Source organism: Mesitornis unicolor, unplaced genomic scaffold (genome assembly GCF_000695765.1).
Source record: "Mesitornis unicolor isolate BGI_N332 unplaced genomic scaffold, ASM69576v1 scaffold2060, whole genome shotgun sequence".
In the NCBI taxonomy this organism is placed as follows: domain Eukaryota; kingdom Metazoa; phylum Chordata; class Aves; order Mesitornithiformes; family Mesitornithidae; genus Mesitornis; species Mesitornis unicolor.
In genome coordinates this window covers 34,843-48,076 of record NW_010160061.1, presented here as the reverse complement: position 1 = coordinate 48,076, position 13,234 = coordinate 34,843, and the positions used below count along the sequence as shown (strand labels likewise).

The 13,234-nt window shown below is 48.8% G+C and overlaps 1 protein-coding gene across 1 annotated transcript in view; it reads left to right on the top strand.

Moving 5' to 3' along the window:
* Positions 1–7: 7 nt before the first annotated feature.
* GRIP2 (glutamate receptor interacting protein 2) overlaps positions 8–13,234 on the top strand; it is a gene marked incomplete at its 5' end in the record, with an annotated part of 45,546 nt that continues 32,319 nt past the window's right edge. Inside the window, 6 exons of the mRNA XM_010188596.1 lie at positions 8–128; positions 5,042–5,189; positions 5,726–5,895; positions 9,510–9,635; positions 10,432–10,584; positions 10,799–10,985. Of these exons, the coding sequence (XP_010186898.1) occupies positions 8–128; positions 5,042–5,189; positions 5,726–5,895; positions 9,510–9,635; positions 10,432–10,584; positions 10,799–10,985 (905 nt within the window). The remainder of the gene's footprint in view (positions 129–5,041; positions 5,190–5,725; positions 5,896–9,509; positions 9,636–10,431; positions 10,585–10,798; positions 10,986–13,234) is intronic.

The window sequence follows — 13,234 nt, the reverse complement described above, 5'->3', positions numbered from 1 at the left end:
CGGAGACAGGCTGCTGAGCGTGGATGGGATCCCTCTGCACAGCATGACCCACGCTGACGCCCTCAATATCCTGCGGCAGTGCAGCCAGGAGGCACTCTTCCAGATCGAGTATGATGTGACCATCATGGGTAAGGCCAAGATGGTTGTGGTGGCATTTTCTCTGATCGCCTGGAAAGTATGTGAGACTGGAGGCAGCAACTAAGGTACTTGGTTTCAGTGGAAAAATTGCTGAGCAATGTGCTGCCAGCATGGGTGTTAGGGGGGAAGAGTCCAAACCCGGCTTAGCTGAATGCGCTTGGAATGCCCTTATCTGATGTGTCTGGATGGGAACGATAACTGGTTTTAGACAAGGGGAAAAGGGAGAATTTCTAATGCAGACAAAGAGGGTATAGGAGAAATCGGAGCTCAAGGAGGCTGGAGGGCTCTGCCAGCACTGCAAATGCCGCTATTAAATGTGTACAGGGGAGGGAGCTGGCAGCGGGCAGAGGCTTGATGTGGCTGTGGCTTTGGTTCTGAATTTTGACCCTGCTTAATTCTGGAGCCATTATCTTTCTTAGAAAAGTTAGTTCAGGTCTGCTTCTGAAATAAATGAGGGGTGATCAACTGATTGACCCCAAATGAAACAGAATTTACTGGAGGGCGGAAGATGGGTATATTTAAAAAATGCTCTGCGAAGTAGATGCTAAGTTTGAGGGTTTGGAGGGTTGGTGGTTTGGGTTTTATTTCATGTGATTTTCAGTTTCAAGCTCTGGGGAAGGGCTTATTATTAGTGACTGTAAAGTCATTTTGAGCTGGCTCTGTGACACACAGCTGTTCCTGCAGGGAGTGTCGTTAATGAGTTTAAGGTTACCACAGAGTCCGAAGCTGTGTTGGCACTGGAAGCTTGTTGAGCTGTGCGTTACATTTTGATGTTGCATATACGTCTCCAGAGGGGTTTCTGCCTCCACTGGAGCCTCAAGCTGGATTAGTTTGGAGTCTTTTCAGCAAATCTCACAAACCAGTCCAGCACGTCTGAGCCTAGGATCCGGTGAGCAATGAAAGTCCATGATATCAGTGTATTTTCTGATTTGCCTGCCAGGAGGGAAATCAAAAGAATAAGAATAAAGTAAATATAGCTGTGAAGATGTCTTGCTATTTCTTCTTCAGTAACTCTCCACCTAAAACTGTTAGGGTTGAGTGAACATGGAGTGATGGCAGGATTTTTTGAGTGATTTTCCATCTTGTGTTGCTGTACGGTGGACCACGGCCAGAAGCTTCCCAAGGTACAAAAACAACCCCTTTCTTAGGTAATTTCTGTGTAGAGAGTGCTTCTCCCCATCCCTGTGATGGGATATACTCACCCTGCTTTCTTTTAAGGCAAGATGTTGCAGAATGTGTAGTTTAAAACAGTCTCTGCAGGAAGTTCTGCCAGGCAACAGCTGATAGCTGCAACAGGAGATGAGAGCATCGTCCCCAGATCACAGCTATTACAGGGGTTTTCACCAACCGTGAGAAGATGATGAGGGAAGGGGAGAGCAGGAGCTGGAAGCCCTGTGAGGATGTTATTAGCCTGAAGGGAGCACTCCCAAATCCCCACTTTAAAAAGTTGGTGAAGAGCTGGGGGACACATGTGGCCACGCAGTTGATTCATCCTTAGAGCTGGGGACATCCCCATGAAGTGGTGCTTGGCCTGTTCATCCCTGGAGAAAACAGGTTTCTGCGTGGTGCTCGCTGTCCGTTGCTGCCATATGCACTGTGGGGGGATGTGGGCTGACCCTTGAGGGGTGAAAGTTGTTTTTCAACATCTGTCCTTGGTGAGAGACTAAAGCTGCTGCAGGGGAGAGTTGAATCATGGTGTTCCCCAGCCGCCTGCCTGGTTTCCCAGCCAAAATTGTACATTGAGGATGAGCTGCATGGGGCCGGCCCCGCTCTTGGTGTGAGGGAGGCAGCAGCTGCTTGCCATCACTGCCGAGCATCCCCTGGCTGTCAGGGTTTCATGGGGGAGGCCATCATAGGACAGGGCCACAACAGGTTTTTAATCAAGTAGAGTGAGATTTCTCAAGGCCACTGAAGGAATTAAATTAATCTGCCATTCCCATTTAAAAGGAGTGTGAACTGGGCATGCACCTCCCTTGGGCATTGGGAAAATCTCTGCCCGTTGCTGATGCCAGATAAGCATTGCAACGAACAGATGCTTTCCCGTGGTGACACGCTATCTCATGGGCCTTTTTAAAAAGTGGGGAAAAAAGAAAAGAAATGAATGAGCAAAGTGATTTGCTGTGTCCTTCTCCTCCTCTACTCCTCCTGTTTGGTTACTAAAACTATATGCTTTCCCCCCAGCAATGTCAGGAGATGTAACATCACTCATCCAGTAAAGGGGAATGGGAGAGGGATCCTCTCCTGGACGCTGACTGTCCACTGAACAAGCATGTATTTTTGGACAAGTTGTGTGACAGCTGTGCCTCAGTTTCCCAACCTGTAAAACAGTACTGTCCTCCTCCGGGAAGCACAATTTGTTGTGTGCAAAACACTTTTAAACCCTTAGGTGAAAACCTGCACAACCATGCAAGGCAGCATACAGATACGTAGCTTTTCTGTTCCTTGGTGACAAAACCCTACAGCAATGATGCAAAAGTTGCTGTGTCCATATTAAACCTGGTGTTTCTGGCCTCGGTGATGCTTGTTCTGCAACAGTGTGATTGGATCCTCGGTACATGCTGAACAGCATTTGAGTTGAATATCTTGTGAATGCTCAGCCTCCAGAAGAACTGCTCAGACTCTCTCGGCTTGCAAGAGAGGATCTTGCTTTAAGTCAGGTGAGATTTGCTGTGAAACGCAGGAGAGCTGCGGATGCTCTTCCACAGGTGCTGGGTGAGGTTGCAGATGTGTCTGATGGTGCAGGAACATTTCGTGGTGGCAAAGCAGCAACACCAATTGACTCCCTACAGTAAGGTCATTGCGTGGCCTGCCCTGGCCTCTCCGTGTTTCTTTTTAAATTAGCTTGGCTGTAATAGCTCCGTGTTAATCACGCCCCACAAACATTGCTAAATTGCAGACTCCTGACCTTTGATTTGAGCCAGATCTTTCCCTGGAATAATTAATAGAGGCTTAGCTGGTATTTCTTCAACAAATGCCTCTATAAAATGGATTTGGAACAATTGTCATCGATACCATTGGAGATAAGGATTAAAAGCGATGATGGGGTGGACCATGCTGTGTGTGGTAGGGGAAGGGACCGTTGTCTGGAGGCAGGACTGTGATTTCCTGCAGTCTTACTGATAGCCTAGGTCCTGGCATGGGAGTAGGTACCCAAAGCTCTTTCTTTTTGCCATCATGCCGAGACCTCCCTGGGAAACACTTGGCAAAGCTGAGAAGCTTGGACACTGGGTGAAACCAAGAGGAATGCGTATTTTCCTTGCAAAGAAAGGTCTACCACTCCAGCAAGCTTCTTTCATTATTTTTTCCCGTATCTCCTTCCCTTAAGCTGGAGGAATATAGGTTTGTGTGCCTCTTTAGAGGATGTTTGCTGGACACATGCAGGCTGCAAAACCAATATGAAGCTGGTGTTTGCTGTCGGAAGAGATCCACAGTCTCTTGGTGCTTCCTTTGCTAACAAAGGCTTAAGTGCACCTTCTGCAGTATTGAGCTGGGTGCTTTGTGCATCTTTTGATTGAACTTTTTGATTTGAGCTTTTTGCCAGGGCCTGCAGGTCTCCCCGGTGGTTTTTTTTTTCAACAGAGAACTGCAGTGTCTGAAGCCTTGTATAACCTTTAATACAGCTCATTCCTCCTCCTTCCTCCCATGGGTAAAAGGGCTCTGTGAGTAGACCAGAGCCTCAACATCCTCTGGCAGAACCCCGCGGGAAATTTCCAAAGGAAATTTCTGTCTCCAGAGACTCAGCATCTTCAGTAAATCTCAGGAAAGACCTCTGTGCATCTTAGCTTCCGTGATCTGCATCAGTGCCTCTGTTTATCAGAGAGCAAGAATGAGCCATGCATCGAGTTTTGGAGCCAAGTAGCATCAGCATTTTTAGTGGAGCAGAGCTTTTGGAAAAGAAAAGCCTTACCATGAATAATTAAGGACTGAGGTGGCATCCAGCTCTCAGAGGGCTCTGCAGGCCTTTCCTTCGGATGGCTGGGTTTACATGACGTGCTCTTGCAGGGCGTGTGTGCGTGTCAAACTACACATGGGGTGCTGGTTGAGGGTTGTGTAGTGATGATAACGCTTTTGTGAATCCAGCCTCTTTACAATGGCATAAGATCATCGGGAAGCAAACGTGAGTAACAGAGGTGGAGGGAATTTCTGTCTGATCAGCCAGAGACAGAGGCTTTCTTCTTCCTCCCCCTTCCTCAGCAGAGATGAATAGGTGTGGTGCAGGCTTATGCTAACAGGTGCAATTTCGTAGGAGTTTCATAGTCTCACTTACAGCATCCATTAACCTCCATGCAGAAATGCATCTTTTAAACATCAGTTACCCCTGTATTGTCTGATGAGAGAAAGGAGGCTTTTGTAGGCGTGCAGGTAGCTCTGTGTGTCTGTTCCCACTGTCGCACTGGAGGAGCTGAAGCAAGCAGCTGAGGTGATATTTCGAATCAGTTGACTGATTTGTATGCTGCTTGTCAGACTTCTGAGTACTTCAGAAAGTGGGATCGTGTTTCTTTGTGCCTTTTCTTTTTTGTTTGCTTGGGAAGAAGCCTATAACAGTGATGTCCTGATCTTCCTTTTTCGTGCTTTTAATACTGTTGATGTGACTGCTGCAACCTTTGAGCGGTCTCTTCCTTGATCTTGCTATTTAACCCTAAGTAAAAAAGAGGCAGGGTGTTTCCATGACTGAATTGTTGTAATATCTCTTCGGTTCGTTTTCATATATATTTTGTGTAGAAGCAATTTTGCTTCTTGAGTTTACTTCTTTGCTAAGTTACCATGTGAGACAGACTGCAGGATGTCCAAACTACAGGTTTGCCTATAGACGTGTCACGCCAGCACTATTGGCCAATCCTCTGCATTCAGAAACGGAAAAGGCTGCATGAGAAGTGTCTTCAGCTGCTCTCTTGTTTTGCAGATACTGTAGCAAACGCTTCGGGTCCTTTACTAGTTGAAATAGCAAAGACTCCAGGGTCTACGCTAGGAATCACCCTGACGACAGCCACGCACAGGAACAAGCAGGTCATTGTCATTGACAAGATCAAGCCGGCCAGCGTGGTGGACAGGTAAAGATCTGAAGAGGCTGCTTCTCACTGTCCTTTTCCCTCCCCTGCTGCTTTTTGGTCTCCATCGTTAGCTATATACTATTCTTCCCTGCCTTCCCTTGAAATGATCGTGTCCACGTGTTCTTAGCACTAAGTGTATTAAAAATACCTGACCCAACGCCAGTGGACACTCCTCACTGGGAATGAATGTAACTTGGTGCATGTGAAAGCTGAGCTCTGCTTAAAAGATCCCAGATCTGACTGCCCTGGAGCTGTGCAACAGCAAACACCTCTTCTGGACACTTCTGGCTAGAGCCTTGTCCTGATGGGCAAGTCAGCACTGACCCAAGCATTAACCATCTTAGTTGGTATTTTGGGCTATGCTTGAACCTAAGGTTTAAATTGGAAGGAAAAAAAACGAGATATGACCAAAAAAAAAAAATCCCATTAATTCACACAGAAATTCGCAGCTGGATTTTGTGTGTGTCTGCTCCCAACTGTAAGGACGTGGATTTTGGCCACACGTGTAATTTCCTCTCTTGCTGTTTCCTTTGCAGATGCGGTGCGTTGCATGTTGGTGACCATATCCTCTCCATTGATGGTACGAGCACAGAGCACTGCTCCTTATTAGAGGCAACTCAGCTTTTAGCTGCCACTTCAGAAAATGTCAAGCTGGAGATATTACCTGTTCACCAAAGCAGACTGCCTTTGAAGCCTCCAGAAACAGGTGTGTCCCCCATACAAATGCTGTTGGTTGCCCTCAAAACTCACTTGAGGTCCCTACTGGGTTTCTTGTTGCTTTTTGAATGCTGGTAACAGATTCCAAAGAGAGACATCTGTGGAAGGGAAAAAAAAGATGTTTTGATGAAATGCATGTGATTAGATGACGTTCTTCAAAGATGTGAATAGGAGAAGAAAAGGTAACATCTGTGCTTGAATGGGGAAACTGGAGTTGGGAATCCCAGGGTTTTGCAGTACCGAGTGCTGCGCAAGCCGCTTCCTTAGTACCTCAGATAAGAGACTTTGATGGAGAGGGAGGAAAGCAACTTTGGTGCTGGCAAATGTACTTCCAAACTCAGCTGTCCTTTGCTGGTGCCTGGTTAGGCTTTGTAAAGGAGCTGTCAGCAGCTGGGCAGGGTTCTGCTGGATTTCCTTAGGAAACAAAGCTGGAACACAAGAGTTCATCTTCTGGACCAGCATGTTTGAGTGGCCACTGTGTCTGAGCAGTCAGGGTAGAGTGGGCACATCAGTACCTGCTGCTTTCCACCACCCCCACCAAAGAAATACTGGGAAAAACCTTTTGGCTCCAGTGAAATCAAGCCCAAAATGCCTGTACATGTCATTAGGAATTCACTCTGGTAAGCATCCTTGTTGCTCAGCTTAAGTTTCTCCTTCCATGTCAGAGGCTGACTCAGGCTTTCATATAAACTTTACTGAGACCACAGCCTCAGTCCGGCTCTATTTGTTGCAACTCTTGCCTGCAGTTTTGTTTAGCCCATACTAGTGGCCTTGTAATTCAGGTGTTTCATGTGAGACTGTTCAGTACCAGCCCCTTTTGCAACCATTTTCTATCACCTGTCTCTTGGGGAGGTGCATTTCAATAATATTGGTGCAGAGTAGCCCTGGGCACAGCTCCTCTTCCCATTGCCTTCTAGGGTGGTTTGGAGAAAGGAGGAAAATTTCTGTGTTGTCTTCTCTAACGCGATGCAGTGAAACATAAAATCTAATAACATCTCTGTGTCTATAAATAATGTCCGGTTCAATTTGTGCAGAATTAAAGCAGTTTAACAAAGGGGGTGGATGACTTGACCTTTGTGCCCAAGAAAAAATGGGAAGCTATAATCCTTTTTCAGTGGCTGTTAAAAGGAACTATTCTCCTCCTTCCATTAGTGCTCTGGCCCTAATCTTCTTTCAGAATATATGCATTCAGCAGCAGCTCGGGGGAAGGACAGCTTAGCATGTTCAGAGCCTTTTTACCCAAACCTCCATACATCAGATCAGTTTGCCGTGGCAGAAATACAGAACACAAACTTGGGAGAGTAATTGCAACACATGAATATGAGAAGTAAGGGGTATAACAACTGTTCACACTTTTGGCTGTGCTCCTCAGTGGTGTAACTAGCCCCAGCACCGTGCGGCCCGTGGTGAGCAGCTGAGGAACCGCATCGGCATTGACCAACTGTGTTTCGACCTGGGAGGGATGCTGCCTTCTGCTCCCGACGCTGAATGCCAGCTCCATAGGCTGCTTTTTCTGAGTTTAGGGAAGCAAACAGGGCCAAGAAGGGAAAATGGGCCATGCAAAAGCAAACTGTCGTGGTTGGCAGGAGAGTGAAGCCCAGGGAAAGCAGCTGAGGAGAGGAGGCTGTGCAGACGTGTCCCTGTTCAGCGCTTGCATTACTGAGTCCTTCCAGTGTGTGCCTGCATGGGGCTTTTCATGGTATTTTTCAAATGTGGCTTCTCGTGCAATCAAAATCCAGTTATTAAGGAGGTGGAGAGGGACCTGAAGCTGCAGCTGCTGTGTGAAAATATGGTCTAATGCTGAAGCACGGGATTTGTCAAACCGTGTTTGCCTTCTCTGTGGCTCTGGGGGAATTTGGGGAGTTTGTGGGAGGATTACGCCCTGCTCCCAAGATCAACACGAGTGGCTGGTGCCCAGGAGCGGTGCTGGGATGGATGCGTTTCCTCGGGCAGGGATGATGTGTGAAAGCTTGGGAAAGGGTGTTGTAGGTTTTTATCACAGAGTTGTCCAAAATCTCTTCTCTTCCCCAGTGCACTGACAGCTGAGTTTCTAAGGCACTCTTTTCTGTTGTCAGATATAAGCTAAGAATGCATAGACAAATGGGAATTTTTTAATTACTATAAATGGATTAAATGATTTTGTATGTATGCCCATAAGCTCTGTCGCTCATGTTCAAAGTGTTTTTATTTTATTAGGAGCTTTCCTTTCTGTCTAGATATAGCTACATTTATTAATTTGCTTGTTTTTTAAAAGCTGCCTGGCTCAGAGTTTACTTTTGAATCCACAAAACAGAAACTCCAGAGCTGGAAGTGTATTTTTAAGAGCTTGATAGACAAAGTGCTAAACTCAGTAAATGCTTAGCAAAGGCTAAATACACTCACTATATTGGTTGAAAAATCTGACCTAAATGATTTAATGCCTGTAATACATCCTGGAGAGGTGATTGCCAGTCAGTGCAAGTGGTGGTGAGGTTGAGAGCTCTGGGATGACTCCAGTGGTGCTTCTCTGGGATATGCTGTTCATGCTTAGCTGAGTAAAAGAGACACTTGCAATCTTGCTCATTAGCCAGCAGTTCCTCTTGGAGGAAAATAGATCCAGTTGGCACGGTGCAGAGATCTGGGAGAGAAAACCCCATGCTGCTGGGCAAAGAAAACCAAACTGACCCTGTGCTGCCCAAAAGGAGCGTCAGTGAAACAGAGGAGGGACCTGGGCCTGGGGGCATGTCTGGGGAACTCCAAAGGTGACCTGTGGCTTCGTGACCTGATATCCCAAAGCCACAGGTCCTGGAACAAGGGATTTCTATGTGATGGATGTCACGCTGTGTCACATTTCTGCCAGCATGTGCTGGGCTGGCATTTAGGGTTGAAGCCAAAGCAGTTGTGTGGCCTTGAATTGAGTCTGCCACATCGGTGCCGTGTTTTATTTTACTGTTTGCCACAGTGCTGGCATCTCTTCCAGTCTTGGTGGCTCTCTGTAATTGCCTTTAAGCAGCAGTGTATAAAATCCCCTTTGTCCTGATGAGCTGGAGGTGGCCCTCCGCTACTCCTCTCTCATCCACGTGTGCACCCTGTGATGGATTCCTGGCCAAGAGCAGCCGCTAAACAACCAAACGCTGAAGCCAAGCAAAGTGCTCAAAGCAGTCCCTGGTGTGTGTGGAAGGCGTTGAGCCTTGTCCCTGGGAGGGCAGCTCCGGCAGCAAGGTGGGAAACAGCAGAAGGAGGTTTCCCCAGTGCTGTCGGATAACAGTGGTGGCCTCTGCAGGAAACGTGTGGCTGGAGGGAGCTTCTGCACGTCACACAACAGACTGCAAATGGTAATGACATCTGTGTGCTGCCAGCACGGCTCAGTCAGGCTGTCGGCTCAGGATGGGGAGGGTTTTGTGGGGAAGGGGTGGATTTCTGCCACTTTGCATCAAGTGTCATGAGGTTACGTAGGGATGCATTTTCACTGCTGGTGCTTGAGACACTGTGGCTGGGTCCTGGCTTGTTCAGAGCCAGTGTGATGGTCTTTTCTACAATCTCCTGCCTTGTTCTTCTTACCTTTTCTTTCTCTCTCTGCTTCTTCCTGCCTGTGGTGATTTCTGCTCCCCGGGGTGCCATCAGTCAAGGTGCAGAAGAGTGACCACCACCACTGCTGGGACCCCTGTGTCAACTACTGTCATACCCACCACCCCGGCCACTGCAAGACGCCCACGTGGAACCAGACCCCTGGACAGGATTACTGCAAATGTAACCTCAGCGCACAGCGTTGCCCTCATCCCTGCGTGTCGTCATTGATGTTGTCCCCCTCCATTTCTTTAATACCCAACTCTGTAGCCATGAGTGTCACTCATTTCCCCCTCAGTCACCTGGGTCTGTTTTCACAGGGCCAGTTCTGAGGTGCAAAAGCAGTATCTGCAGCCCATGCTCTCATCCTTTAACCCAGCACCCCAGTGCATTGTTTCATGTGGGCAAAAATGAGGGGACAGGGAAGGGCAGCTCTGGTGGCATGTAGGAACGTGATACACCAACACATCTGTGGTACCACACAGCACCTGGGTTGCAGCTGCTTCAGAATCTATCTCTGAGCCCACCTCTTGAGGGAAGCAGGCACTGTTCAGCCCTGGTTTTCTTGTTTTATGGCAGTGAGATAGGAAGGAAACGTTACATTGTGTGTTGGGAAGCAAAGAGGGCAGCCCAGTTGGCCAGCAGCTCAAGTTCAAGCTGTGCTTTCTGTGTATTTAGGGTTCATTAGTGCCATCACACCAACCTGCTGCTGGCTGCCCCGCATCCGTGATGCGTTTCTCACCTGATGGGCTGGGTGCTGCAGTGACAGCAGCCCGGTCGCCAAAGTCACTGCACAGAGCAGTGTCTGTCTGGAGTCCAAGCCCACTCACAGCTCTTCTGGAGCTGCAGGCCCAGGACAAAGTTCTCCCTGGAGCTGGAAAGAAGGAGTTGCTAGTCCAGACTCATTTGGTGTTTGATGAGCTCCTGTTAGGAGTTCCCACTGCTGCACTTCTCTGTAACATGCTCTGTATTTCCCCAGCGCTGGTGGCTGCCAACTTCTCATCTCCCACCATGAACGCGCAGGGCTTCCCCTGCCAGAACTCGAACACACTACCTCGCAGCTCTCACCCCATGAGCCCGCGCACCACCATGCTGAGGAGGCGGCAGAAGAAGAAGGAGCACAAGAGCTCATGTAAGGATGGTGGAGAGCTGGGGCTGGGTTGGACGGGGCTTGCATGCTTGCCTTGCTCTCCTTGTTGTTGGCTGTTAGCTGGGGTAGGACCACTCATCTCTGCACCGTCAGTGCCTCCCTCATCCTCGGTCACCGTCCCCACCACCGAGGTCTGTGACCAGTCTGCTATGCTGACCGTGGCTACCCTGACCTTCTGCCTCTCTCCTCCTCTCAGTGTCACTGGCCTCCAGCACGGTGGGTCCTGGCGGGCAGATAGTCCACACGGAGACGACAGAGGTGGTGCTCAGGGGAGACCCTTTGAATGGCTTCGGACTTCAGCTCCAGGGAGGCATCTTTGCTACCGAAACCCTGTCTTCCCCACCTCTCGTCCGTTTTATTGAGCCTGACAGCCCGGCAGAGAGGTTAGAGACCTTGCCCTTGGATGCTGATGGTGCTGCTGCTGAACATTTCATGGTTTGGTTTGTTTTCTCTCCTCAGCGGCTCATTTAGATATTTACTATCATCCTTGTAATATCTCCCATCCTTCACTGGGCATGGTTTACTGTCACTGCCATTTCTGCACTCGTCGGCTGACCGCGGCCTCCCTCGCATCCCAGGTGAACGTCTTGGCACCGGGCTGCGGCTGTTCTGGGAGGAGGAGGAGGAAGGGAGCGTGTGTCTGTGTGAGAGTGCCATTCCCATTCCTTTTTAAAATTATTTTTCCTTTCTCTTTGAAAGATAAAGCTTTTGTCTGGGTGCACAAAGGGGAACGATCTAGACAAGTGGGCCTAGCGAAGTGTTCTCTGCCTGGTTTTACTGTAGCAGAACCCAGCTCTAAAATGGGCCTAAAAGCAAGGTTTTTAACCACAGAGGAGGGCTGTGTTTGAGGAGCAGGTAGGTGCTACATGTAAGCACACTTACTTTTAGCTTTATAATGCTTAAAAAAGAGCAGAGCAGAGGAGTGGCATTAACTGCTCTGCATCACACCCCACTGATACCCGGTGCTCCAGCTCAGGAGCTCTGACTACCGTGGCTAAACTTCTCCCTACACCCCTGCAGGCTGGATTTGAAGTCTGCTCGAGTGTTTGTGCACTACGATGTAGGTGCCTGTCTCAAAAGGTTTTTCTTATTACTATGGCTTGAGCTCTGGTGTGGTGGAAATGAGAGCTGGTTTTGTTGGGCAGATGAAATAGTGAGCACCCCTGTGCTGGTTTCTTTGCCCGCTGTGATTTCCACCGGTGGCCCATGCTGCCTGAGGGTGCCTGAGGTGCAACGACGTGGCAGTGCTCAGCACCTGCTGCAGACCCTTCCTTGGGAGGAGAAGTCTCTGAGGGGCTCATCAGCATGTGCTGCTGGTTGGTGTCCCCAGGCCAGCCTGGGAAAACAGCATGTGGATTAAACCCAGGGAGGAGTAGGATGGCAGGCATGGGAAAAAGAATTGTCTTGAGTGATACAGGTTAAGCCTTTTATGCCTTTTTTGTTTGTTTGTTTCCAAACAGGGTTTAAAAATGAAAGTGATGGAGTTCTGGTGTGTTTATCCTCTATTACTAGGGTAAACTTGGCTCACATTGTAAAGCACCGAACTCCTTTTATAAATCAGGCGGCAACAAAGCCTGCTGTCCCAGGGGAGGAGGGAGATGTGCTGAAATCCGCCTGGCTTTGCTTTATCCTCTTGCCAAGCCTAGAGCGAAAGCAGAGACTGGCGGTGCAGTCTTGCTTGACTCCAATGTGTCGCACACACCGCTCTCCCTCTCGGCTGCCCACCCAGCAGCATCCGCACTCTCCTGGCTGCTGCCTTCTGCTTTCTGGTGACAGGGAGCAATCTTCCCTGCCATTGCAGCCTGGGTTTGATTTAGGGATTAAGTCTCTGTGGTGTGGTTTTTTTTTCCTTTCCTAGACTGTGCTGCTCTTCCTAGCTGGCAGGAAAACACTGTCTTTCCTCCCAGTCTTGAAGTGATAAGTGCAATGGGTTTGCAGCGAGGTGAAGAGGCAGTTTGATGTTTTCATTTCACTTTTTTGTTTCTTGCTATCCCACAGAGCTTGTTTGCTCCAGCCTTCCTAGATACCTTATCCCCTGCCCTTGAGAGGTTCTGCTGTAACTGCAGCCCAAGACAGCAGAGCTATTTTTCTGCCCTTTCCCAAGGCTCTTTCTCCTGCATCTTCACAGGCTGCTGTGCAAGACCTGTCAATCCAAATGTGCTGTCGCACAAGGGTGTGATCCACGATCGCTTTGTCCATCTGGCTTGCTGTGGAGGAGCTGCCTCTTGGGTATCCAGCAAATTTGAGTGCTATCTGGGAGGAGGACGGCATCGCCCTCTTTTCAGGGAGGTTGGACTGCCTCACATTTATTATCTGCTCCGTGCTAGCTCGCGGCAGGCAGTTTGAAGCAAAAGCTCTAATCTCCATGACTTGTAATTTGTTTTACAGCCGATAGCCTCTAACAGACCTACCTCCCCACCTGTTGTTTTGTTTGCTGGGTGCAAGATGAAGCCTTTGGGCTCAAAATGAGACAGTGATTCAGCCCCTGCTATCAGCAGGGAGGGTGGAATAGGAAGATGCCTGACGTCCCCTCTTGGCTGCCTTGAGCCGCGCAGCTTTTGTGTCCTTCCTCCCCCAGCTGTCATTGACAGCAGTGGGAGAGTATCTGGCTTCTCCATCCCCTTATCCGAAA